This window comes from Phascolarctos cinereus, unplaced genomic scaffold (genome assembly GCF_003287225.1).
Source record: "Phascolarctos cinereus isolate Bilbo 61053 unplaced genomic scaffold, phaCin_HiC Scaffold_5;HRSCAF=322, whole genome shotgun sequence".
In the NCBI taxonomy this organism is placed as follows: domain Eukaryota; kingdom Metazoa; phylum Chordata; class Mammalia; order Diprotodontia; family Phascolarctidae; genus Phascolarctos; species Phascolarctos cinereus.
The window spans coordinates 177,698,035-177,725,642 of NW_027555958.1; the positions used below are offsets into that span (position 1 = coordinate 177,698,035).

Genomic DNA, 27,608 nt, shown 5'->3' on the forward strand with positions numbered 1-27,608 from the left:
GGAGTACTTGTGTCACAGGCCAGGAAAGGAGTAAACACCTCGTCCCTTATCATATCACCTTGGAAGAACTGAAAATTTACAGGGCCCTGCAAGTATCTCTGAAAACAGCTGTACAAACCCCTGAAGCTTGGAACAGTACATTCTCCACATTGGAAGCAGATTCATACCTTAACGAAGAGTTTAAAACTCAAGTAATTGGCCGGGATCATGAGCAAGCAGCACAAAAAGAGTCAGACTATATTATCTTACTTTGGTGAAAAAGAAGGTCAAAATATACAACTAGAAGAAGACAACAAAGTCAAAGCTCCTACATCCAAAGCCTCCAAGAAAAATATGAATCAGTCCCAGGCCTTGGAAGAGCTCAAAAGGGATTTTGAGAAGCAAGTAAGGGAAGTAGAGGAAAAACTGGGAAGAGAAATGAGAGTGATGCAAGAAAATCATGAAAAACAAGTCAACAGCTTGCTAAAGGAGACCCAAAAAATACTGAAGAAAATAACACCTTAAAAAATAGCCTAACCCAAATGGCAAAAGAGGTCCAAAAAGCCAATGAGGAGAAAAATGCCCTAAAAAGAAAAATTGGCCAAATGGAAAAGGAAGTCCAAAAGATTACTGAAGAAAATACTTCCTTAAAAATTAGGATAGAGCAAGTGGAAGATAGTGACTTTATGAGAAATCAAGACACAGTAAACAAATCCAAAAGAATGAAAAATTAGAAAACAATGTGAAATATCTCATTGGAAAAACAACTGACCTGGAAAATAGATCCAGGAGAGAGAATTTAAAAATTATTGGACTATCTGAAAGCCATGATCAAAAAAAGAGCCTAGACATCATCTTTCAAGAAATTATCAAGGAAAACTGCCCTGATATATTGAACCAGAGGGCAAAATAGAAATTGAAAGAATCCACAGATCTCCTCCTGAAAGAGATCCCCAAAGGAAAACTCCTAGGAATATTATAGCCAAATTCCAGAGTTCCCAGGTCAAGGAGAAAATATTACAAGCTGCCAGAAGGAAACATTCAAGTACTGTGGAAACAATCAGGATAACACAAGATTTAGCAGCTTCTACATTAAAGGACGGAGGCAAAGGAGATAGGATTACAACCAAGAATCACCTACCCAGCAAAACTGAGTATAATCCTTCAGGGGAAAAAATGGTCATTCAGTGAAATAGAGGACTTTCAAGCATTCTTGATGAAAAGACCAGAGCTGAATAGAAAATTTGACTTTCAAATACAGGACTCAAGTGGAACATGAAGAGGTAAACAGGAAAGAGAAATCATAAGAGACTTATTAAGATTGAACTGTATACATTCCTGCATGGAAAGATGATATTTATAACTCTGAGACATTTGTCAGTATTAGGGTAGTTGGAGGAAAAAATTATGTGTATGTATATGTAGATAGATAGATAGAGGGCACAGGGTGAGTTGAAGATTAAGGGGTCATATCTGGAGAATAAAATTAAGGGATGAGAGAGGATTATACTAGGAGAAGAAGAAAGGGAGAGGTAGAATGGGGTAAATTATCTCACAAAAAAAAAACAGAAAAGTCTCTTACAGTGGAGGGGAAATGGGGGAAGGTGAGAGGGAATGAGTGAATCTTATTCTCATAGGATTTGGCTTAAGGAGGGAATAACATACACATTCAATTGGGTATGGAAATCTGTCTTACCCTACAGGAAAATAGGGGGAAGGGGACAAGAGAGCAGGGGGATGATAGAGAGGAGGGCAGATTGGGAAAGGGGTAATCAGAAGTAAATACTTCTGAGGAGGGACAGGGTCAAAAGAAAGAATAGAATAAATGGGAGGGCAGGATAGGATTAAGGGAAATAGAGTTAGTTTTTCACAACATGTCTACTATGGAAGTGTTTTGCATAACTGCACATGTACAACCTATATTGAGTTGCTTGCCTTTTCAATGAGGGTGGGTGGGGAGGGAGGAAGAAGAAAATTTGAAACCTAAAGTTTTAAAAACATATGTTTAAAAAAATGTTTTCACATGCTACTGGGAAATAAGAAATAGGAAATGGGGTACAGAAGTCTATCCTGCCCTACAGGAAAATAGAAGGGGAAGGGGATAAGAGAAGGGGAGAGAAGAAGAAGAGAGGACAGACTAGGGGAAGGGATATTCAGAATGCATGATCTTGGGGTGGGGGAGGGGAGATAGGGTGAAAATTTGGAACTCAAAAACTTGTGGAAGTGAATGTTGAAAACTAAAAATAAACAAATTTATATTAAAAAAAAGAAAAGAGTGAAAGAATGTCTTCTCATATCTCTTCTTTGGGGTCATGCTTGTTCTTTGTAATTTTATATTTTTAATTGTTTTGTGCTTATTGACTTCCCATTTACATTCTACAACAAAGTAACATTGTTTTCTTGGTTCTGTTTATTTCATTATGCATCAGATCATATAAATCTTTATGTTTCTTTGTACTCATCATATTTATAATTTATCGCAACATAGGAATATTCCATTACATTCATGCACCACAATTTGTTTAGTCACTCCCCTATCTATGGTTGATACTCAATCTTAATTATGCCATTAAATCTCTAATGTATTGAGTGGGCCTATGAAGAATTTATGGAAACACATGAACAAGAATTATATAGGATAAAAAGACATGGCAAGTTGTGATCTTAATTAGTGGAAAAGAACCTGCACTGATAATGTCATGAATCTGCATTTGTGAATACACACACACAGACACACACAGACACACACACAGATACACACAAATTTACTCAATATTTAATGCACCATCTAGCTGCCTAGCTGGTCTTATGGGTGTTTGAAAGCTGAATCCATGGACAATCGCGCATTGTTACACACAGACACAGACACACACACACACACACACACAAAAGGTCACATAGCTAGTAACTGTTGGCATAGGGATTCATATTTGACTGTATTACTCATGGATATTGATAACCATAAGATTTAGTATAGGAAGGGACCTTAGAGATCATGTAGTCTGACTCACTGATTTTACAGATTAATGGGAAAAAACCCGAGGTCCATAAAGGTTAAATGACTTAGAGAAGATGATACAAGTTGTTGAGAACAATAATCTATCTCGTATTGTTAATAAAGGTTAAATGACTTAGAGAAGATGATACAAGTTGTTGAGAACAATAATCTATCTCGTATTGTTAATTACCTCTGTGTGTCTGTGTGTGTGTGTGTCTTATCTCCCAAAGGGAAGCCTAAGTATTTTAAATGCGAGGATGAAAGACCAGATGCTTTCAATTGACACAAAATATTCTAATTTTATTTTGAAATAAAAATCTTCATCCTACTATGTCTATGTTTTATAGACTTAAAAAAAAAAGCACTACATCAATGCAGTGTGGCCCTTCAAGGTATCCTTAAATCCCATCCTTTTCTAGTGTACAGTCTAGTGCCAAGTACACAACTTGTTTACTGATTAAGGTAGTAACTTCTTGGATTCATTCATCTATTTGACCATTGCAATTGACATGGAATTATGCCTGGGAGTGAAGAGGATTATATTATCATTGCAGCTCTGCCGCTATTAAGTCATGTGACCTCTTTGGACCTCAGCGTCCACATCTGTAATATTAAGGAATACTCTTCTGGACCCAGTGATCCTTCTACTTAACATCTGTCTCAATGAGGTCAAAGACAAAAACAAAGGTCCAATATGCACTAACATATTCACAGTGACACTTTCATACAAACATTTTCAGCAAAGGAAAGGAAACAAAACTTGTGTTCATAGACAAGGGGAAAGAAAGAAAGAAAGAAAGAAAGAAAGAAAGAAAGAAAGAAAGAAAGAAAGAAAGAAAGAAAGAAAGAAAGAAAGAAGAAAGAAAGAAGAAAGAAAGAAAAGAGAAAGAAAGAAAGAAAGAAAGAAAGAAAGAAAGAAAGAAAGAAAGAAAGAAAGAAAGAAAGAAAGAAAGAAAGAAAGAAAGAAAGAAAGAAAGAAAGAAAGAAAGAGGGGGGGAGAGGGGGAGAGGGAGAGAGAGAGAAGGAAGGAAGGAAGGAAGGAAAGAAGGAAGGAAGGAAGGAAGGAAGGAAGGAAGGAAGGAAGGAAAGGGAGGGAGGAAGGGAGGGAGGAAGGGAGGGAGAAAGGGAGGGAGGAAGGAAGGGAGGGAGGAAGGAAGGAAGAAAGGAAGTAAAAGAAAGAAAGACTATTTCACATAACTCTTGTGAATGGGAATGTAGTGAAATATTATTGGGCTGTAAGAATTGATGAATGTGAGGAATTCTAAAAAAAATTGTGAAGATTTGTTTGAATTGATGCAGAACAAAATGAACAGCTCCAAAAGAACTAAATATACAGTGACTTCAACAATGTAAATGAAAGCAAGCCAAACACGAATTGAAAAATCAATAAACCAATAATGTTCCCAGAGAACAGATAAGAAAATTCATCTCCCTTTGTTTGGCAGAGAGGTTATAGGGAAGAATGTTGTATTCATGTTAGACACAGTCATTGTGTCAAGTGTTTTTAAGTATTTTTCATTGCTATAAAAAAGAATGTAATTCAAATGGGTGGAAGAGGGGTAAATATTTCCAAAAATTATTGGAATGGGGGAAAAAAACCTAAAGAAAGTATATTTTTAAAAAAGGTGTTGAATTAGATAATATTTAAGACCTCTTCTAGGATTAAAAATAAATACATCCCAGATATTCTGGTGTGCGTGTGTGTGTGTGTGTGTGTGTGTACATACATACATACATATGTATTCCAACCATTTGCCATATCACCAGAAAGTTTTGGACTGAACTGTTGATTTCTTTCATCTAGGGCACTCCATCTGTGGAAATCTCCTCCATTAAAGCAGATTGGTATCTGCTCTGCAACTTTGAGTTGCTTGTAATATAAAGAGGTTAAGTGACTTCGCCAAGGTCAGGCAATACCTGTCAGGGTAGCACTTGCACCTAGGTATTTCTGACTCTGAGGCCAACACTCTGTCTGCTACATCATGCTGATGTTCCCCTCATATCCTGAAACTCATCATGTAGCATTTGAAACTCTGGAACTGCTGTGTCAGGTGTCCAGTTAAGCACATATTAACTCAGGTAATTCGGGAATTTCATACTTTATTGAGTTTTTTACTATCTTCTCAAGATTTTATTGCTTTTTAAAGATTGATTATCTGTATTTTTACTGTGAAAAAAGTAAAACCCTTTCTATAGAGAAGAGAATCCTGAGCTCTTGAGTATTCCTCACATTTAGAAAGCATTGACAAAACAAATCCAACAGAGAAAAGTAAGAGAGATCCATTTAGGGGTATGTTCTATGGGATTCCAGGACTGGTGTTCACAGATATCCTGTCAGTATCACAGAATCACAGAATCTCAGAGTTGGAAAGGACCTCAAAGTTCATTTGAATCTACTAGTTCAAGAGGCAGCCCATTCCACTTTTAGATAGCTCTAATTATTGTTTTCTATACTCAAATGGATATGTGATTTTATAGACTTAAATATTCCCTCCAACAATGAAGATAGCAATTCATCCAAGACTTCCTATCCTACATGCTTCTTGCCCATATTTTCCCATAAGTCCACCACAATGGAACCACCCAACAAAATAGAGGCCTTCCTCAATTTCTCTTGATATCTCCAGGGCATATACCCTGTTATCACTTGTCTTTACCATGTGACCTCCATGTTCTCCATCAAACATTTCTATACCTTTTGTTCTTGTTCTTCTTTGAAGCTCTTCATCAACAATTTCTACCTATTGCTCCTGGTTCCACACATATTTGGGTCATCTAGTTCCTTTGATGAACTTTACAATAATTATTCTCTTCTCACCATAAATTGCCCAAATTACTCTTAAATTTATAATAGTAATAATTCTTCTAACCAATCAATGTCATCCCCCTGGAAGAAAAAAATTATCTAATGTGAAACATTGAAATTTCTAATCCAAGCCATTGTTAGCAGTGGTGAAGTATGTTATAGAAATGCGATTATTTACATCTTCTCTACAGACATGGAAGTATTTTTGTAAATCCTTCATGCTCTCAGATAAATTTCACAGAAATGACTATAGATTTGCTGTAGAATTAATTTTAATACAAAGACTTAATGTATAAAATTCCCCTGACCGCAAGTCTAGTTCTGTTTCTGTTCTGTTTTCTTTTAACCTGAACCTATTATATTATCAGTGTAGGGAACTCCAGGTATGGATACTCGCTCAACTGATACAGATAAATAATTTATCTGTATGTCTCATTTCGCACTTAGCATCTCTCATTTCTCCACTAAAACGTGGGAGACATACTTCATCATTGTTTAGAAAGTTGCCTGGAGAACAGAGGTACTCCAATGACTTATTCATGGTTACATAGCTAGTATAGGTCAGAGGCATGCTTTAAAACCAGTTCTTACTGAATCCAAGGCCACTCTGCTATTGACTTTGCCAAGCTGTCTCCCTGCTAACAAAAAGAATATGTTACTAGAAACTTGACAAAAATCTGTTCTTTATAAAGGCATGCTGCTTTTAGTGACCACCACTTTTTTTTTCAATGCTCTCAAGCCACCTCATAATAATATGTTATAGAATTTTTCCAGGAATCAGAGTCAAGATGACTGGTTTCTAGTTTGAGGTTTATTTCATTCCCCTTTAAGAAAAGAATCATGATATTTGTCCATGTCCACATTGTGTCATTTCTCCTATTCTCCAAAATTTTTTCTTTCTCTTAAAATAAATATTTTTATTATGAACTTGACAGTTATTACCAAATGTTTTTCATACACAAAAGAAAGAAAAATAGGATTGAATATGAAACCATAAACCAACCAAATATAGCTTATTTTAAGTATTTACCAAATTTAACATGGTAGTATCTACATTGCCAATCTTGCCTTTGACCCCTTTTGAATTTCCTTCTGCTCTCTTCTGTGTTTTATTAAATGTATCATCAATACTATTTCTTTTTTTTGTTTTTAATTTTATTATCACTACTCCTGACCCCAACTCCAAGCGCAACTTGAATTTAAAAAAAAAATCAAGCCATTAAGTAGATACTGTCAAGCAAAATAAATTTGTATGACAGTGGATGTGTCTGAAAATATATTACATTTCTTACCTAATGCCCATTATCTTTCTTCCAAGAGGTGAGAATATGCTTATGTATCACTTTATTTCCATGGAGGCTGTTTTCCAGGGTGATGGTTGTGGACACTGGCCTGAAAGTATTGCTATTCCAAAGGGTATTGCTTTCAGGATCCTGTGCTGTCTCCATCAAGGTTTGAGAAGATATAGTGGTAAAAGTGCTGGTGGTGGTGGTGGTGGTTGTGGTTTGACTTCCTTGGCACAGACTGCCTCATATTTCTCCATCAGCATGCCTTGCTACTTCAGTTAGGTTGACTTGCCCACACTGTTTGGGGCAAATGGTTGGCAATTTCTGGGGATGGCTGTCCCTTTCTCCACATTGGCTGTCTCCTTGGATAACGGCTTTGAGTGACTGTCTGAAAGGAGAAGTGTTGGTATGTGGGACACTGCTACCCCCAAGACTTTCAGGTTCAAGGTCCTGACCTATCATTATCGGTGTCTGAGTAGAGATGATGGCCAAGGAGATGGTGGTGCCTCCCTGGATGATGATTTCTAGAATTATTCTACCACTTCACAGGTAGATTAATTATCCATCATTGTGACTGTGCTCCTGTAGCCCTTCCAATAATTGCAATTTTCCCTTTTTGATCACAACAACCTGGTGAGTATGAAGTAGAGGCTCAGAGCTGTTACAATTTGTATTTCTTTTATTAGTGATTTGGAGACCATTTTCATACAGCTGTTAACAATTTAAATTCCTTCTTTTGAGAATTGCCCCTATCCATTGACTATTTATCTTTTGGGGAATTTTTTTAAAAAATATATTTGTATTACCCTATTTATCTTATTTATCAGATTTTTATTAGAGAAATTTGCTACAAAGATTTTCTCCAGTTAACTGATCCTTCCTAATTCTAACTTCATGCTTATGCAAAAACTTTCCAGCTTTATGTAATTAAAATTATCTATTTTATCAACTGTGATCCTTTCTATACTTTGGTCAAGAACTCTTCATGGTTCTGAAAGGTGTTTCCCTTCTTGCTCCTCTTTATGACCTTTAAATCTATGTCTTATGTACATTTGAAGTTTATTGTGGTATATGGTGAATTGGTGGTCTAAGCCTAATTTCTCCTGGGCTGCTTTTTAAGTGTCTTGGATGCTTTCAACAAAGAGTGAATCCTTATCCTTTGGTTTGTGCCCTTGGCTTTATTATTACTGATTCTGGATCTTGTGTATTTGATCTATTCCACTGATCAATTTTTCTTTTCCAGAATTTCTCTATTATAATTAATGCTAGCTCTTGATTTAGATAGGTGCTATTGACCATAACAAGGAGAGGTTCATTTCTTTTCTTTACTTATTCTATAACCTAGTGCTGGTTCTCACATTTTCTTTCTCTCTTTTCTACACATGATCTACTCTCTAAAGTTTTTCTTGTTTGTGACTATTCCTTCCCCAACTCTACCACCTATTTTCAACTACCTTATCCTTTTCCTATCTTTTGTTTGCTTCCCTGATAAATTTCATGGATCTCTCTAAAAAGCTTTTTCTCTTTGTACAACCCTTATTTGCCTGTTCTAGATGAGTGAGGTCCATGAGTACTCTCCTTTCTCCTTCTTAGGCACTATAATTATGAGAGATAGCAAGTTCTTCCCCAATTTTCCTCTTTTCTCCCTTAATAAATCTCTTTTTGCTCTTAAAATAAACAAAAAAGAGCCAAGCATCCCCAGACTCTGTATTAGTTTTTCTTTACTCCCTCTGTAATACAAGAAACTAATGGGATTCTGAGGACACATATTTCTTACTGTCTGTTAAAATGTTAGTACTTCATCATAATCTAGCCTCTTCCCATCAAATAAATGTATTTACTTTTCCAGGTTTCTTTTGTCTCCTGGTTTGCATTTCCAAGTTTCTGTCCAACTCTGGTCTTTTCATCAGTAATGCTTGGAAGTCTTCTATTTTCTTAAATTTTTTTTTTACCTTGTAGGATTATACTCCATTTTGCTGTGCAAGTTATTCTGGGCTATAAGCCTTTAGAGTTGGCCTTTTGGAATATTGTATTCCAAGATCCTTTCTTCTTCAGAACAGCTCTCTTGTGTGATTCTGTGGTTGCTTGGTACTTGAACTCTTTCTTCTGGCTCCTGAAAATACTTTTTTCCTTTGACTTAAAATTTCTGAATTTTGGCTATGGCATTCTGGGTGTTTTCCAGTTAGGATTTCTTTCAGGACCCAGCCAGTATATATATATTTTTTATTTTCATTTTTTCCCTCCTGTTGATCTAGACAGTTTTCTTTTATGATATCTTAAAATATGGTGTTCAGTTATTTTAAAGTTGTCATTCATGTTTTTCAGGTATTCTGATGATTCTTAAATTATTTCTCCTTGATCTCCTTTCCAGGCCTGTTTTCCAGTTATGGACTTTGTTTTAATCTTATTGTTTCCTGAACTTATGTAGTTCTTATTGCCCTATTCTATTTTTCAAGAAGTCCACAACCTTCTGGTATGAGCTATTTATTACCTTTCCAATTTTTTTTCCTACTGAGCTTTTATTTGGATTGTAATTTCATTTTTTTCTCTCTTAATTCATATATTCTAGCCATTTTTGTTGTTCTTGTGACCAAATCATTCTTTTTTCTGGGGCTCTATTTGAACTCATTATATATTTACTCTTTGCTTCTGAGTTTATATCTTGGTTTTTTTCTCAAACAATAGTATTTCTGTATTGTGTTGTTTTCTTTCAATCACTTTTAATTTCTAGCCCTAATTTCTGGAGGGAGGGACTTTGTGCTTGGGTCAGACTCTACTCACTCCCTCATTCTTGGATGGCATGGTCAGGCCTTGCTTGGTACTATCCTCTCTATAATCTGGGTGCCCCTGGCTCTCCCATTCTTGACATAACGGCTAAGGATTAGGCCCCATCCTCTGCATGAATCCATGTATTCTCACTCAGTCCGCTGATTGCAGGATTCAGATTTTATCATTAAGTCTCTTTATACTTCCTGTCTTGGTCTTCTTGTATAGACCCCAATAAGGAGTTGGGTATTCCCCTTGCTATGGCCCAGACAAGCCCCAACAATATATGACTGACAGTGCTAGTAGTTGGCCTCCTGCAAAACCCCAGTTGCTTTAATCAAGAGGTATTGTACTGGCTTCATCTCTTGCTGTAGCTCCAATGTGGGCTGTCTTGGCACTTTCGCCTCCACCTCCCGTGTCTTGTCTCTCCTACTGGTTTCTAGGAACCATAGTGTAAAGTCCTGTCCTGGGTAGAGGAGCTGATAGCCTCTTAACTTTAGTTTACTTTTCATTGTTCTTTCACAGGAAATTTTAGAATGTCACTCAAACAAAGACTGAGCTCATCTAGGATCTTTCATGTTACCATCTTAACCGATGCCTTTCTTCCCAGCTTTTCAAAGGTCAGTCATAGTGACATTTAAAAAGATCATAAGCCCTCAAATATGGCAGTTCTTTCAGTACTGTAAAGCTGTGGTTTACCTGGGCCTAATGATTTGGACTCATTGAGGAAAGCTTAAGTGTTTTCTTACTATCTCCTTTCTCCAACTCTGTTAACCACTTTTTGTTCTATCCTTCTCTGTCAGAAGATCATTCTCCTTGCCAGAGAGAACAAAAGCAAAATAAGAGTGAAGAAGTTTCCTTATGTTATCACCCCCATCTAATAAGTAGTGTAAAGTCTGTGCTGCAGCCAGCTCATACCAGCTCAAAAGAGCTAATGAAAATTTTCATCGTGAGTATTTATACCTCAGAAATTGGCAAACACTACAAATCAGGCCTTGGTTTACTGTTTTATTGATTTGTAGTCTTAAGAAAGTGATGGAGAAAATGTGTTGTGAAATTTTTTTGTCTTGGAGAGCCAGTTGTTAAACACTTACCAGCAAACCACTGAATAGTCAGCCCTTCATTTTTGCCTTCATCTTTTTTGTTTTTTTGCTTCATCTTTTTAAAAAGGTGCTCTTTTTGGTCTTTATTCTTTACCAGCAGCCTTAGGAAATTTCAAAATTTAGCACTCTTAACTCTATTCTTAGCTCAGAATGTAACTTCTTATTCATGTTATTTGTATTCTTCTTAATTATTATTATTCATATTCTTCCTCAGTTACCTGTTTTATTTCTAACTTCTATACATATCTGGGGTTTTGGTTTACTCTTTTTTTTATCAGACCTCTGTTTTCATTGTTAAAAAGAGCTCATTTTGGCAATGTAGATAAGTATCTGCTCTGCAAATTAATAGTTTTAGTCATCTTTCCTGGATACTGAGATATAAAATGACTTGCAAACAGTCACACAGCCAATATGTGTAACAGATAGGACTTGAACCCTAGTATTCTTTTCCCTACTGTAGGCTCTCTATCACTTCAATAAACTCACCTCTCTATAATTTTAATCTTATTTGCTAAATGAATTCCCTACGCATTAATGTTGGTATTTTCGATAGCTCCCAATTTTCTTTCTCTTGGGAAACTTTTGCAATTTATATCTTTAGAGTTTTATTCTTAAAATCTTTCTATTACTTTTAGATTGACTTCCCCTAGAATTGCAGTCCTTCATAGAGAAACTACCTAATGCAGTAGAGGCCTTCTCATTCTTTCCATATTTGTTGAATACCAAGGCACCACCTAGACCATCCATCTGATGAATTCCACTCTTACTCCTTGATCAGCCCTCTTCCTATTCTACTCACCTAACTTTGATAATGTCTTCTGTAATTTGTTTTAGTCAATGTGAACCTTTCCACTGTCCTTTGGCTTATATGTCGTTTTCATTCTTTCAGGATCATGATATTCCAACGCTTATCACCAAGTAGCCTTAATGGGAAAATATTTCCAAAAGATGGGTTTTTGAGAGCAGGGAAAAGTTTGGTAACATTGAAAAGTCAGCATAATTTCACAAACATAATCCAGCATGTTTTCCTTATACTAATTTGTATGCCAGCTCATTATCTGTATGTAGCACCTGTTGAGGTTATACTGACTTATGGACTCAGTGGGATAGAATTACAGATAATTCATTTTGAGCACTAATCTAGTAATATATGAAAGGAACTTATAAAATCCAACTTTTTTCAGATTTCAGATGGCAGATTGTTCTATTTCACATAAAGGGAAACTGGCATGGTGGATAGTGCCCTGGACCCAGAGCCACAAAGGTTCAAATTCCAATAGTTTTGTTGCCATAGGCAAGTTACTTACCTTCTTTGAGCTATTTTACCAATGTGCTTTTTCATTCATGTATTGGGGCCAAAAGATGTTTAGTGCTACACTAGGACTTTGTGGTTACCTATTCCAATGTTTTTTGTACTAAAAGTCATTAGATAAAATGTATTTACTAAGCAAATGTATTTACTAAGATAGCAAATTAAAAATAGTAACTATAAAATATGCTCTCTCCTCAGTTAAACCAGTAGCACAATCCCTCCCCTCATGCCAAGAAACACACACACACACACACACACACACACACACACAATCTGGGAAAAGGAAGCACAAATATAGACTATAATGGTAGTTAGACTCCCGTGCAGGGAAAACATGTGTTGAGCCAATTCTCAACTCCAAAACTAGGGAGCATTGAAGTCTTTTATCTCTTCATTCAGTCCTCTCTGTGGCTCAACTCTCAATTGCCAGGCATAGCTCTTTCTTGAATCCATAGCCAGCTCTCTTCTCTGCTTCCAGGGGTCATGCTTCTTGAAGTTGCTTACTCCCTCCTGTTAATATTTCTTTGTGTGCACATCTTTTTAGAGTGTTATCTTCTCTCTCTATGGAACCCTAAGCATCACTAATTCTCCAAGGCTTGATTGGGTGCCTCCTTCTGGAAAAGTAAATTTATTGACCACCTGCATAGCTGATGGAAGGAAAGAAGAGAAAGAAATCACTTCCTCCCAGATCCCTGCAGGAGTCTCATAATAATTGCTCTGAACCTTGACTTTCTCTTATTCTCTAGGGCTTAGTTATTTAACTCTCCATGGGTATCGCTAATTTGTTGAAGCCAATTATGTTGTTCCCTTCTTTCTTAATCATAAGATGCTTATACTTTATGAAGGTGTTATAGAAAAGTTCCTTAATACCTTCTTTACTCTCCTTCACACCTTGTCGTGAGGCTATAAGAAAAACTTTAAAACATTCTTTAGGTAGTAATCTTAACTTGCCTGTTTCCAAAATTTCCAACTACTTCTACCATGGCATAATTAAGTACAGTATAAAAATGGTTATAACCAGTGATATATGTTGGAATTTTGCAGGTACTGAAAGATAGAGACTAAAGCAGTATGGCATCATGAGTAGTTGCACCTGGAGTCATGAAGATTTGATTGAAATCCTGCATCTGACAGTTATTACATCACCTCTTTCTGGTACCTTCAGCTACTGTTGCTGTCCCATCAAAGTCACCTTGTATCTCTTATTTGTATTATACATATATAAGTATATGTGTGCACATACACTTTTGTACATGTTTTCTCTGCAATTAGACTATAAGCTGCTTGAGGGCAGGAGAGGTTTCATTTTTGTATTCGTATCATCTACCACAGTGTCTGACACATGATAGGCATTTGATATTTGAATAATTATTAGTTGTGTGATAATTGGCAAGTCACTTAACCTGTCTGAGTCTTAGACCATTCTTCAAGAGTATTCTAATGGAGAGGTAGCAGCCTTTCTCAGTGGAATGAGTTTGTTTCCATGCCTACAAGATAGTAAGTCCTTGGCATAAAATCCAGAGAATGAATGCTACATTGGGGATTTTGCTTTTCAAAAATAACAATTGGTATTTTCTGTACCATTGAACCACTTGTGATCCTGTTGTAGAGGCAGCTAGGTAGTACAGTGTATAGAGAGAGCTGGGCCTGGAGCCAGGAAGACCTAAATTTACATCCAGCCTCACACACTTACTAGCTATGTGACCCTGGACAAGTTACTTAACCTCTGTCTGTCTCAGTTTCCTCAACTGTAAAATGGAGATAATAATAGCATCTATTTTGCAGGGTTGTTATAAGGATCAAATGAGATAATTTGTGTAAAGTGCTTAGTATAGTGCCTGGTATGTAATAGGCACTATGTACATAAATGCTTATTCCTTCCACTTCCCCTCCCCCTGCTTCCTTATAGGAAATGGAACATAAGGGAATGAAGGCATGGAAGAATTTCCTTCAGAGTCCTCTCTCCTAGCTTTATTTTCAGTGGCAAATGAATGCAGCCCGTCTAACTAAATGTCATAATCTGGGCAATGGTATTAATAAGACAGTTCTACAATCAAATGTTAGTCCTCTTCCTGCCAAGTTGTACTACAGAAAGCCAGGCATTACCTTCATGCTACAAGAAACCACTTCCCCAAGCATGTCAATGTTTTAGTATATATTTTATTTATATAACAATGCATTTTACATACTATGCTGCTCTTTGTTTTCTAATAGCTTATATGTCACTCATTCCATTCGGTCAAGTGATCTTCTTCAGTCCCAAAGGTATCTGTTGGCAATGGTTCCATAGAAGCTTCATCTTTGAATCTTACTGAGCTCTCTTCAGAATGAATCTCTGAAACACAGCCTTTTTTTGCCCAGGATTTTTTTACAGTATTCCTAAAATTTAAAAAAAAGCAGAAATTAAATCTAAGACTAAATGATCTTGAATTTATACTTTCTCCTATCTGCCATTAGTTCTTTCATTCATTACGTATGTGTGTGTGACATAGAATGTATCTGTATGCTTATAAAGATGTTAAACGAAAAATGAGGGGATTACAGATTTTAAAATAGAAGGGATCTTAGAGGGTATCTAGTCCCATCCCCTTGATTTGAATTTAAAGAAACAGATTGAGAGAGGTTGTGACTTGCCCCATTTCACATAGGAAGTAAATGGCAGAGCAGGAATTTGAATCTAGATCCTCCATCTCCAAATTCATCACTTCTCCATTATGCTACACTTCTTTCAGAGGGGACAGAAAGGAAAAAATATCCACAGATATCTACCTAGTAAGATATCACAGAGAACAAGTAGGATGTATATTAAAGAAAAGTAAATATCACTATCTGTTGTTCAATTATTTCATTTGTGTCCTACTCTTTGTGACCCCATGTGGGATTTTCTTGGCAAAGATATTGGAGTGGTTGGCCATTTCCTTCTCAAGCTCATTTTTTAGATGAGGAAACTGAGAAAAACACACTTTCTCAGTGTGACAGAGCTAGTAAGTGTCTGAGGCCAGATTTAAACTCAGGTCTTCCTAACTACAGGCCTGGCACTCAATTCATGGCCCACCTAGGTTCCCGAATATCACTATGGTGGCCCATTAATTCACAACACAATATATAAGAGGGCAATAATAATACTCATGATCTTAGGTACCTGCTGACAAATAAACATGGTATTGGTAATAGAAAAAGTGAACAAAAAATGTAAAGTCAAGGAGACTGAGAGTTGGGATATTCCTCATTACTGACACATTACAACAAAAGGACAGACCTCAGTCAAAAGGAGTAGAGCAGTATTATATATCCCAAGGAGATACTCATTGAGCATATCCACAAATCAGAAGGATAAAGGTGGAGAGCATTTCGGCGACAACCAATACAGAGGGAAAAAGAAATGGGATTGTGGTAGGAGTACAATGGACCACCCAACCAAAAGGAGAAATTGTTAGTGAGTTCCAGAAACACAGCACATAATTATGATATTGTAATGATAAGAAGCTTTAGCATTTTCTGGCATTCTACTAGAAGCTGAGCAACCAATAAAGTTTTGATTTTCCTTACTGAATATCTCATCCTTCAAAAGTTGGAGCAAGCAATGAAGGAAACTACCATTTTGGACCTAATTTTGACCAGTAAGAAAGAGCCTATTATTAAAATACAAATGATATGAACATTGAGAGGAAGAACCCACTCCATCTGACAGTTCTTGGTAAATAGAAGCTGAGAGGGGCAGCTAAGTGGTGCAGTGGATAGAGCTTCAGCCTTGGAGTCAGGAGGACATGAGTTCACATCTGATCTCAGACATTTGACACTTACTAGCTGTGTGACCCTAGATAAGTCACTTAACCCCAATTGCCTCACCAAAAAGCTTAAAAAAAAAAGGAAGAAGAAGAAGCTGAGAATCATTTGGCATGTAACTGGGCTTTACAGAGTATGAATGAAAGAAAAGGAAGGAAGGAAAAGAAAGAGTGGTCAGGAAACCATCATTTTAAATATACAGGGAAAGTAAGTTCAGTAGAAATGGGATGTTCTTGACAATGAAATCCTGACAATAAACATAAGTTTCAGATGAATAGGAAAGCCTAAAAATATCTAAAAGGACAGATGTGGTTGCACAGGGAACTCATCAATGAACTATTTTAAAAAGACAGATAGAAGATGTGTATTTCCTCTGAATACAAGCAAATAACTGAAGACACATACAAGTGAATGGATGATTCCACAAAGAAGAGTGCCCAGAATTAGCTGAAACTAATTATAAACAACAAAAAGGGGGGCTTCAGAGATTGCACCCATGTGGGAGAAGTGTGGCATAGTTATAGAAATTATGGGATAACAGATCATGGAATTACAAATATAGAGATAGAAGGAACCTCAGAGACTATGTAATGCAAGCCCTCCATTTTATAGATGAGATAAATAAGGCTCAAGGAAGTTGAGTCATTGACTCTAAATCAGGAAGTCTTTGGTTTGAGTACTACTGCTGACATGAATTAACAGTGACTCTGAGGAAATCACTAATCTCACATTATCAACAAATGCTTTTTTTCTTTTTTTTTTGGCTAGACAATGGGGTTAAGGGACTTGCCCAGGGTCACACAGCTAGTAAGCGTTATGTGCCTGATGTCAGATTTGAATTCAGGTCCTCCTGAATTCAGGGCCAGTGCTCTATCCACTGCACCACCTAGCTGCCCCTAACAAATTCTTAAATATCTTGAACCAGATTATACCAAGACATCTCTAACTCAACGTTCAAAACATTCAAAAGAGAACTCAATGCTTTCCTCCCAAATACTTCCCTCTTCCAAATCTCCCTGTTACTGTCAAGGGTACCGCTATCCTCCCAGTCACTCAAACTAACCACGTAGGTTATCACCCTTGACTCCTCTTAACTCACACTCGTTCCACACATCTCTATTGCCAAGACTTGTTCCTGCTTTCACAACTCTCATATACATGTATTTCTCACACAGCTGCACCCTTGTGCAAGCTCTCATCAATAATATTACAATATTACAATCGCTTTCCAAGCTCATCTGTCTCCAATCAAAACCATTTTCCACTCAGCTGCTGAAGTGTTTCTTTTCTTAAAAAATGCAGATCTGACCCTTACTTAACAAACTCCAGTGGCTCCCTATCACCTCCAAGATCAAATATAAAATCTTCTCTTTAGCTTTTAAGGCCCTTCATAACCTAGCCTCCTCCTACCTTCCAATCTCCTTAGACATTTCTCTCCTTTATGTATTCTATCATCCAGAAACACTGGCCTTCTTGCTGTTCAATGCACAAGACACTTCATCTCCTGACTGTGACTTTTCACTGGCCCTCACCATGGCCTGGAATGCTCTCCCCTTCACCTCTGCCAATGGCTTCCTTCAAGAGTCAGCTTGAAACATACCTTTTGTAAGGGGCTTTTCCTGATTTATAGCCCTTCTCTTCTCCCCTCCCCCCCCGCCTCCTCAATTCCAGTGCCTTCCTTCTAAAAATCCCTTCTACTCACACTATAGAGATTTTGTGTATGTATACACACACAGATACATAAATATTTTTCTACACATTTTACCCCTTTAGAATGTGAGCTCAAGGGAAGGGACTACAGTATACGGTTTATTGTAAGTGATTAGTAAATGCTTGTTGACTGACAGAGTTAATGATCTAACTCTGCATTCATAGATGGAGTCAAAGGTGTCACCTTACTGGGCATTCCAAATACAAATGAAAGCATTGGCTCGGTTCAAAAAAAGAAAAAGAAAAAAGAAATTTGTGTGACATCAAAGAAAGCATATAACCACTGCTTGGAGTGGATTAGACGATGGTAATAGGTGATGAAGAGAAGGCAAACTAGCCGCATTCACATTTGGCTTGTGTTTCTCCCAAGGAGAATGATCTATGGTCAGTGGGGAATTGAATGAAAATAGTTAACAGGGAATTAAAACTGAAAATAAGTGAGTAAAGATAAATTAAGAAAGTCCCTAACTCTTCTTGATGAGTTAAGGCTAGAAGGTCCAAGTGAAATATATATCCCAGGATGCAAAGAAATCTGAGGAAGTAATGGTTTTATTCTCATTGGTGATCTTGAAAAACTATGGAAGACAGTAAAAATGGCACAGTACTGGGGGAAGATAAATGTCTTAATTCCCAAAGATGGAAGAAGTAAGAGTATTCCAATTATCATTCTGTGAATTTTGTGACCACTTTAGAAAGGGAAATAGATCATTATGAGAGCCAACATGGGTTCATTAAAAATAGGCCATACCAGGGTAAACTCATTTCTATTTTTAACAGGTTCCTAGGCTAATAGAACAGAGGAATACTGTAGATGTGGCTGAATGAGAACAACTAGGTGGGTTTAAGAATTGGTTGAATGACTAAATCTTAAGCATAGTGATTAAGGTCAACCTAGAGAGAGATCTCTAATAATAATAAGCGACATGTATATAGTTCTTTAATATTTGCATAGCACTTTTATGCACTATCTTACTTGAATCCTACAATGACTCTATGAAATATGTACTGAAGGCATTATAATAACCATTTTACAGTTGATAAAACTGAGGTTCAAAGTGGATAGTGATTTGTCCATGATCACACAGCTAATAAATATCAGCAACAGGATTCAACTCATGTCTTCTTGTTCCCAAATCTATGCCACACTGCTTCTCTAACAATAACTCTCTGTATCTTTATTGGACCTGTGAGTTCATTGGTTTAGGGATTTAGGATAAAGAACTTCCTCTGCTAATGTAGATTAGTACCTGCTGTCTGTATCTTACAATCTGAAAGTTACCTGGAACATTGAGAGATTGTCATTTGCCCAGGGTGACACAGATAATAGATGTCAGGAAGGTCTTGAACCCAGGTCTTTCTAATTCCAAAGCTAGATCTCTATGTATTACAACAAACATCATCATCATCATCATCATCATCATCTTTTTCTTCTTCTCAGAGAGAAGAAACTATCATTATGGAAAAATTGTGATCGTGGAAAGATTTATTTCTCATTTATGGTTGTTACCACTAAGAATTATACATTTAAAATAGCAAAGCCTTGTTGTAAATGACATCGAGCAATTATTGAGTTTATCACCTTGCTTTCAAGGATGGTAATGCCTAAACAATCCTCTGCAAACTATAAATTTGTATAGCACTTTAAAGCTTGCTAAATACTTTACATAAATTATCTGAGTTGATGCTTATAACAACCCAAAGAAGTAGGTTATATTATTATCTCTATTTTCAGATGAGAAAAAATAAGATCAGACAAGCTAAGTGACTTGCCCAGGGTAAGCAGTAGAGGCAGGTTTCAAACTCAGATCTTCCTGACTTCCAATCAATTGCTCTATATACTATGCCAGGGATCTATCCATGTCATTCCATATCCATGCAGTCAGTGGGCCCTGGCAAAACTCAGGAGTGCAGCCCAAACCAGATTAAAATGTAATTGGAAAGTGTTTAAGAAATTAAGCAAAAACACAATACAACATAGGTAATGTTAATTTGTGGTTTTCTAAGTCAATGATATCCTGCAAGGATCTTTTCTTCTTATTTGAGGATGATACCATCGATGTATGTTATCTATAACTTGTGTGAATGAATGGATGGTTGGCATGTATATAATATTTGCTGATGACATAAATCAGGGAGAGACAGCCAACGTATTGGATGACAAAATGGGAATGTGAAAAGAGCTTAAGAAACTATAACTATGGGACAAAACTAATACAATTAAAGTAAAAAATAAATTTAAAGAGCTATACTTATGTTTAAGAAAGCCTCCACATAAATTCTAGACAGAGAATGGCTCAATGTTCTCACAGTCAAAAAGACCTGATGATCTTATAGACTATAAGAGATGTGTGCATGCATACGTACATAGATATACGTATATAGATATAGGTATATATACACATATATGTGTATGTAAAGTATATCTACAACATATATATGAATAGATATGTATTACATGTGTGTATATGTATGTGTATAAATGTGTATGTTTGTAAAATGTATAAATAAAATATATACAAATGGACTATAAGATATATGTGTGTGTCGATAGTCTGATACGATAGACAAAAAAGCTAATTGAGTATTAATAACAACTTAGTGTCCAAAATGAGGGAGATAAGAATCAGTCCTGCTGCACTTTGTTCTTGTCAGATGACATTGGGAGGAAGTAGTATGTTCACTTAAGTGCCCCATATTATAGAAGAGACATTGACAAGCTGTAGTGCTTGTGGTATGGACTGCCTTAGAAGATAAGAACAGTGAGATTATATGAACAGTGAGATTATAAGATTGTAAGAACAGTGAATTCTCCGTCACTGGAAGTTGTCCAATTGAGACTAATGGGCAACCTTGCAAGGATGTTTTTGTAAGGGGATCCCTGGATAGATAGTAACTGCACTAGGTGGGATCAAGGTTCTTTCTAATTCTGAGCTTTTATGATTCTAGTCTAATGTCCTATCCAATAGAGAACACTCTTCCTCAGCCTAACTTTCCTGACAAATAGTCATCTGATCTTTCTTGACTAGCTGCAATTACAGGGACTCCACTACTTCATTCTATTACAGAGGCAGTGTTGTATAGAAGATAGAGATCTGAACTTTGAGTGAGGAAGACCTGGGCTCAAACCTTGCTTCAGATAGTTACTAGCTGTATGACCCCATGCAAGTAACAACCTCTCAGAGCCTGCATTCTCATTTGTTAAAAGGAAGTAGATTTGACCTCTGCTATCTCCTCTAGCTCTAAATGTATGATCTTATGGCTCAAATTGTAAGAAGTTTCTCCTTATATTAAGTCTCTATCCACTGGAAGGTAGTTCTGCCATTTTAAGCTTCTACACAACACACACACACACACACACACACACACACACACAGAATGTAATCTAATCTTTGTTTTCCATAGTTCTTCAACTATCTAAAGAAAACTCTTATGATCTCCTTCTCTAGAAGTGTTCTCTTTTCCAGACTATATGTCCTCAGTTTCTTTTGGTTTTCCTCAAATGGCAGGATTTAACCTTCTTGTAAGCATCCTTTGGGTACACTCCAATTTGTTGATGTCTCTCCTCAAATATGGCCCCTGTAATTGAAAACAATGTCCCAAATGTGTTCTGACTAGCACAGACTAAAATGGGACTTTCATATCCTTTGTTTTGGGTGCCACAGTTCTATTAATGCAGTCTTACAGAGATAGCATTAGCTTTTTTGGATGCTACATAGGGTCACAGAGGTCATGGGTCTATTACATCTATTGAGGTTAAGGAAAAGTATAGCATAGTGTCTGATAGCTTGTTGAGCTTGGAATGAGGAAGACATGAATTCAAGTCACGCCTTAAACACTCACTTTCAGTGTGAGCAAGTCACAACTACTTTAAGACTCGGTTTCTAAATCTGTAAAATGGAAATCATCATAGCACTTAGCTCATAGGGTTGTTTAGGGATTCAGGTGAAATAATATATGTAAAGCATTTTGCAAACCTTATTTTGTTCAGTCATTTCAGTCATGTCTGACTCTTTGTGATCCCATTTGGGGTTTTCTTGGCAAAGATACTAAAGTGGTTTTCCATTTCCTTTTCCAGCTCATTTTATAGATGAGGAAACTGAGGCAAATGGGGTGAAGTGACTGGCCCAGGGTCACACATCTGCTTGTTGTCCTTCATTCTCAAAGAGGACCAAAAATGACATCACTATGTTAGAGTCAAGTTATAGTGCATCTGACTGTGGCTGATCAGACCAATGTGAGCTCAGAATGCTCTACCACAGGTCGGGCACAAATAGTCCATCTGAACATTTGGGGTGGATTCTCTAAATTTGTGCATCTTGCATTTCTTTTGAGCCACTTTAATTCTGCTTTGCTCATAGAGTACAGCTCCTTCTGTGATGAGGGCACGCCATGCTGAGCAGTCCCGTGCCAGTGTCTCCCATGTCACACAATCCGTAAGTGTCTGAGGCCAGAACTGAACTCAGGTCTTCCTGACTTTGGGCTTGATGTTCTCTCTCCACTGTGCCACCTAGCTGATTGTGCAAACCTTATAGTGCTATATAAATATAAGCTATTATTATTAAGCCTGCATTACTAAGTCTTTTTCACATGTTTTATAGCCCTATCTACTCTATCAAATATGAGTTTGGTTGATTTTGTTTTAACTCAAATCCAAGATTTTATATTTATCCAAAGTAAATCAGCCCATTTTTCTAGCCTGCTCTTTGGGGAGCTGACTAATTTATAAGCTCCTTGAGAGCAGAAAGAATGTCTTATTTATCCTTTTATCTACCCTAGGGCCTCAAATAGCTCTTTAAATATCATAAGCATTAATAAAAGTTTGTCAAATGAACATATACTCTCTTTCTGTGACTTACTAGTAATAGGGATATTACAAACATTCTCATTTCAAAAAGTTGATTGACTATAATAACTAGCCCTCAGTAGAAAATTGGAAGAATCATGATTAAAGAAAGCAAAAATCCAGCTGTTTACCTACCAGTGAATAATTATGAAGACTAAAGAAAAGATCACACCAATACAAACAATAACACCAATGACCAGGACAAATATCAGCATTATATCAGTCTGTGGTCTGCTTACTCTTCTTGACTGTAATTCTAAAGGAAAAAATATATATTCAGTTATTAATATTATTATAATCATAGCAAAAATCATATTGAAATGTAAGTAGAAAATAAATTCTTGGGAAAAGATATTTTAAAAAGCTCAGGGATGTGTCAGTAGACAGTAAATTATATATAAATTTGCTTTACATTTGAACTGCAAAGAGAGGCATCAGAAATGAGAACAGGAAGAACAGGAAAAAATTAAACAGGGAAACACATATTATCTCTTTTTATCTTTACTTTTTTCAATTCCAGAAAAATCCATTTGTAGAAGAGATTGAGATGATTTTTGCTCTAACCTGTCCTAACAAACTTCTATTTTCCAGTCATTATTTAGGAGCCATGATTATCTGCTTTGTGAATTGTATTCAACCAGTACCCATTAATCACTTTTTACATATTAGGTATTGTACTATCTGCTAGGAATATCAAGATACATCCCTCAAAGAGCTTAGTATCTAATCCCCATTTGGGACCATAAACTCTAGGCAGAATAGAAATTTTATTTCATCATCACAGACTATAGCCTTAATTATCATGAACCTTTTTGTAAAAACATTACCATGCCATGTGGCCATGGATAATACAAGGTAAAGCCTATTCTCATTAATGGGAAAATACATGGGAAGACTCTATCTGTATCCAGAAAAAATAACTGATAAATAGAAATATGAATAGAATAATTTTACATAGGTGTGTATGTATTTTTGTCTAATGGCAGCCATTTCTAGGGGAGGGGAGAGAAGGGAAAAAAAGAAATTTACACAATAAATTTATTACATATTTAAAAGGAATAGCAAGTTGTACATGTAAATTTACAGTTTCATTGCAGTCATCTTTTTATTATTCTACTATTACAGAAATGTGTGTTCTATTTCATAAATTAAAAATAAAATAAATAAAACTAAAAAACCAAACAATCCCAGTCTTACTAACAGTGGTTCAGCAGTCATTTTTATGCAGTGAAGAGAATACTTTAAAAGACAACACCCTTAAATTTAATATATTTAAGTTGTCTAAAGCAAGACCTGCAAAGAGAAGGAGAAGAAGAAAAGAAGAAACAGAAGAAAAGAAGAAGAAGAAGAAGAAGAAGAAGAAGAAGAAGAAGAAGAAGAGAAGAAGACACAATTTTTTGCTTCCTACACAGTATATCTAAGCAGCACCAACCCAGGTCTAGCTAATTAAAAGGAGGTTTAGAGAAGGGGATAAGGATAGGAAGAAGAAAATTACAAGAACGACTTCATGGCCACATCTGATTTTGCTCCTCCATTATTAAAATAGTAAGTGAAAATTGCCTGTTCTTGGAGCTTAGACATATTAGCTAAGCAGTCAAATAGCCACCTGAAAAAATAGTTTTTAGACAGAGATAGGCTATGTTTCCCCAGTGTAAAGGCTTATATTACTTCAGATACAACTAACACTTTAAAAAAGGCATCATGAGGGGCAGCTAGGTGGTGCAGTGGATAGAGCCCTGGCCCTGGATTCAGGAGGACCTGAATTCAAATTTGGCATCAGACACAAAACACTTACTAGCTGTGTGACCCTGGGAAAGTCACTTAACCCCATTGCCTAGCCAAAGGAAGAAAGAAAGAAAGAAAGAAAGAAAGAAAGAAAGAAAGAAAGAAAGAAAGAAAGAAAGAAAGAAAGAAAGAAAGAAAGAAAGAAAGTCAAGATACTTGGGGTTTAGTCCAACTCTGTCACTAGTGGGCAAATAATTTGGCCTCTTCTGGATCTCATTCTGTTTCCCATCCTCAGAATAAGGAAATGGGACTAGATGATTTCAAAGTTCTCTCCAGCTCTGAAAGCCTACAGCTGTTCTTATAGCAGGGAAAGAACAATGCTTGGTTCTGATCATGAGGCTGTCTTAAGAGGTCATGCAGTTGTCCTTTCAGTCTTCTCTTTTTGAGACTAGATATGCCATAAACTAAAGATAGGTGCTGCAGTGGATAGAATGCCAGACCTAGAGTCAGGAAGACTCATCTTCCTGAGTTCAAACCTAGCCTCAGACCCTTACTAGCTGTGTGACTCTGTGCAAGTCACTTAATCCTTCCTGCCTCAGTTTCTTATCAGCAAAATGAACTGGAGAAAGAAACAGCAAACAATTCAAGTATCTTTGCCAAGAAAGCCCCAAATGGAGTCACAAAGGGCTGGACATGACTGGGAAACTACTGAACAACAATTGAAACTTCTAAACCAATACAGGAAGAAATCCAACAGACATTTTGAAAGCAATGTCTGCCCTTTGACAGTCAGGGTTATTTAATTGTATGTCCAGTGCCTGACACACAGTGGGCACTTGACAGATTCTTGTACATTTATTGATTGAACAGCCATTGTTATATTTTCTTTTCTAGCACGAGATTGTAAATTTCCATTATTTTTCTCCATCACTCATTTCAGCATCTAACATCCTTACACTCAGGAAATGTTTTGTTACATACAATCTAAACCTTCCATGTCACAGATCAGGACTCTCTTCATAACTTTCCATGACAGCTCTTCAAATTCTTGAAAACATCTATCATGCTCCCCCCCACTCAAGTTTTCTCATTTAGGCTAAATATATCCAGTTCCTTCAACCAATCCTCATATGACAGAGACTCAAGACTCTTCCCCATCTTGGAGGCTCTAACTTGTCATTGTCCTTAAATGGTGGCACCCAGAACTGAACACAGCACTTTAGAAATGGTCTGATCAGTGTAAATACAGAGACACCATCACCTTTTTAGTCTCCAAAGCAATGATTCTTTTAATGTAGCTCAAGATAACATTAACTTTTTGGCTACCACATCATGCCACTCACTAATATTGAGCTTACAGGCCAACCAAAAGCCTCAAATTTTTTTTTCCAAACATGATAGATCATAGAATCTTATACAGTGTGTCCCAAAACTCTTAATGAAGTTTTAAGCTTTAGTAGATCAAACTGCGCTGAGACTTGTGGGAAACTGTTTTTAGAGCTACAAAGGACCATAGAAGTCATTGTGACTGACCCCTTCTGTTACAGATACGAAACCTAAGTAACTTCTAGAGAGCTTAAACAATCCTAGGCTCACATATGAGTGTCTGAAATGATTTTTAGGGGCAGCTAGGTGGTGCAGTGGATAGAGTACCAGTTCTGGATTCAGGAGGACCTTAAACACATAACACTGGGCAAGTCACTTAACCCCATTGCCTAGCCAAAAAAAAAAGAAAAAGAAAAAGAAATGATTTTTAACTCAGATCTTCCTAACTCTAAGTTGAATGCTCCATCCACTACACCATGCTGCCTCTAATGGTCTGTGTGTATGTGTATGCTTACATGTATATGTATACATATGTATGTGTATGTATATATTTCTCTTTTTCCATATATAAGAGAGAGAAAGAAAGAGAGAATGAAAAAGTAATGAGTGATATTTTTTGATGATGGCATTGGATTCACTTTCTGGATCAAGTTAGTATGTTTTACCATATTGTGTGTATATTTCCAGCTAAAACATCTGCTTAATAGACCACTAAAATGGTCATGCTTTGATACTGTGTCCAATTGTCATTTTTTTAAAAAGACATGTTTCTGCTACTTAAGCATTTTGAGGATTTTGTCATAACAAAAATGAATTTGTCTAGTGTTATGGCTGCCAGAGTATATACTCCACTGAACTGTATCATCTATCTAGGTTAACTTATTGAAAAAAAAAACAGGGATTGAGGCCTTCACCATAGGTAACCAGAGAATGAGACAAAGACATATAAGTGCAAAGGTAAGAGCCAAATGATAATCAAGTGAGCTCATAGTGAGAGTCAACACCAATTAGGATGGGTTTGATTTTTTATCTGCTATTCATTTCCACCATGGAATATTGTGATTTGAAGCAGGCTTTCTGTGATAATACACATTTATTTAGCTCTTTAGCTGTTTCATTGCTTGACCTATATATGAAAGAGATTGAGGAAATGGGAAAAATTATATGTATGGAGTGTTTATGGTAGCTCTTTTTGTGGTAGCAAAAGGCCAAAAGCTGGAGGGGGGAGTGGATGCTCATCAGTTAAGAATGGCTGAATAAGTTGTGGTATATGAATGTGACAGGGTATCATTGTAATTTAAGGAAATAGACAATTTCAGAGAGATGTTGAAAGATTTGTATAAATTGGTATGCAGAGTGTGGCAAACAGAACCTGAAGAAAAATCTGTACTATAGCATCAAAATTACAAAAATGAACAATTTGCAATACTTTCATAAGCTGATGAAGAATAAAATGAGCAGAGCCAGGAGAACAATTTATATACAGCAACATTGCAGAGACAACTTTGAAAATTCTAAGATGTATGATCAAAACAATGGCCATCCACAATGCCAGAACACTAATGGTAAAGCAAGCTATATACCTCCTGAGAGAAAGGTGGTGGACTTAGGGTGTAAAATTATGTGTGTGAGCACATACATATGTATCTATCTATGTATTTATATACAAAAATATGTGTACATACATATATTTATTCACATGTATATGTACATATAATGTGTATGTGTGTATATGTATGTATGTATATACAAATATACATGTGTGTGTGTGTGTATATATATATGCATATATATATACACACACATACATATATGTTTGTCTAGAACCAATGAAGGAATTTGTTTTGCTTGACTATGCATATTTTTATAAGGAATTTGTTTTCCTTTTCTTGTTTTCCCAAAGGGGTAGGGGGGTAAGAGAGAGAAAACAGATTTCTGTTAATCTAAAAAGCAATTTTAAAAAATAGA

The 27,608-nt window shown here is 36.4% G+C and overlaps 1 protein-coding gene across 1 annotated transcript in view; it reads right to left on the reverse strand.

Moving 5' to 3' along the window:
- Positions 1 to 14,392: 14,392 nt before the first annotated feature.
- The window catches only part of SPACA1 (sperm acrosome associated 1), a 40,023-nt gene continuing 26,807 nt past the window's right edge, over positions 14,393 to 27,608 (reverse strand). The window contains exons 7-8 of the mRNA XM_020963046.2: positions 22,725 to 22,845; positions 14,393 to 14,629 (exon numbers count right to left, since the gene is read on the reverse strand). Coding sequence (XP_020818705.1) covers positions 14,473 to 14,629; positions 22,725 to 22,845 — 278 coding nt within the window. The 3' untranslated portion in view covers positions 14,393 to 14,472. The remainder of the gene's footprint in view (positions 14,630 to 22,724; positions 22,846 to 27,608) is intronic.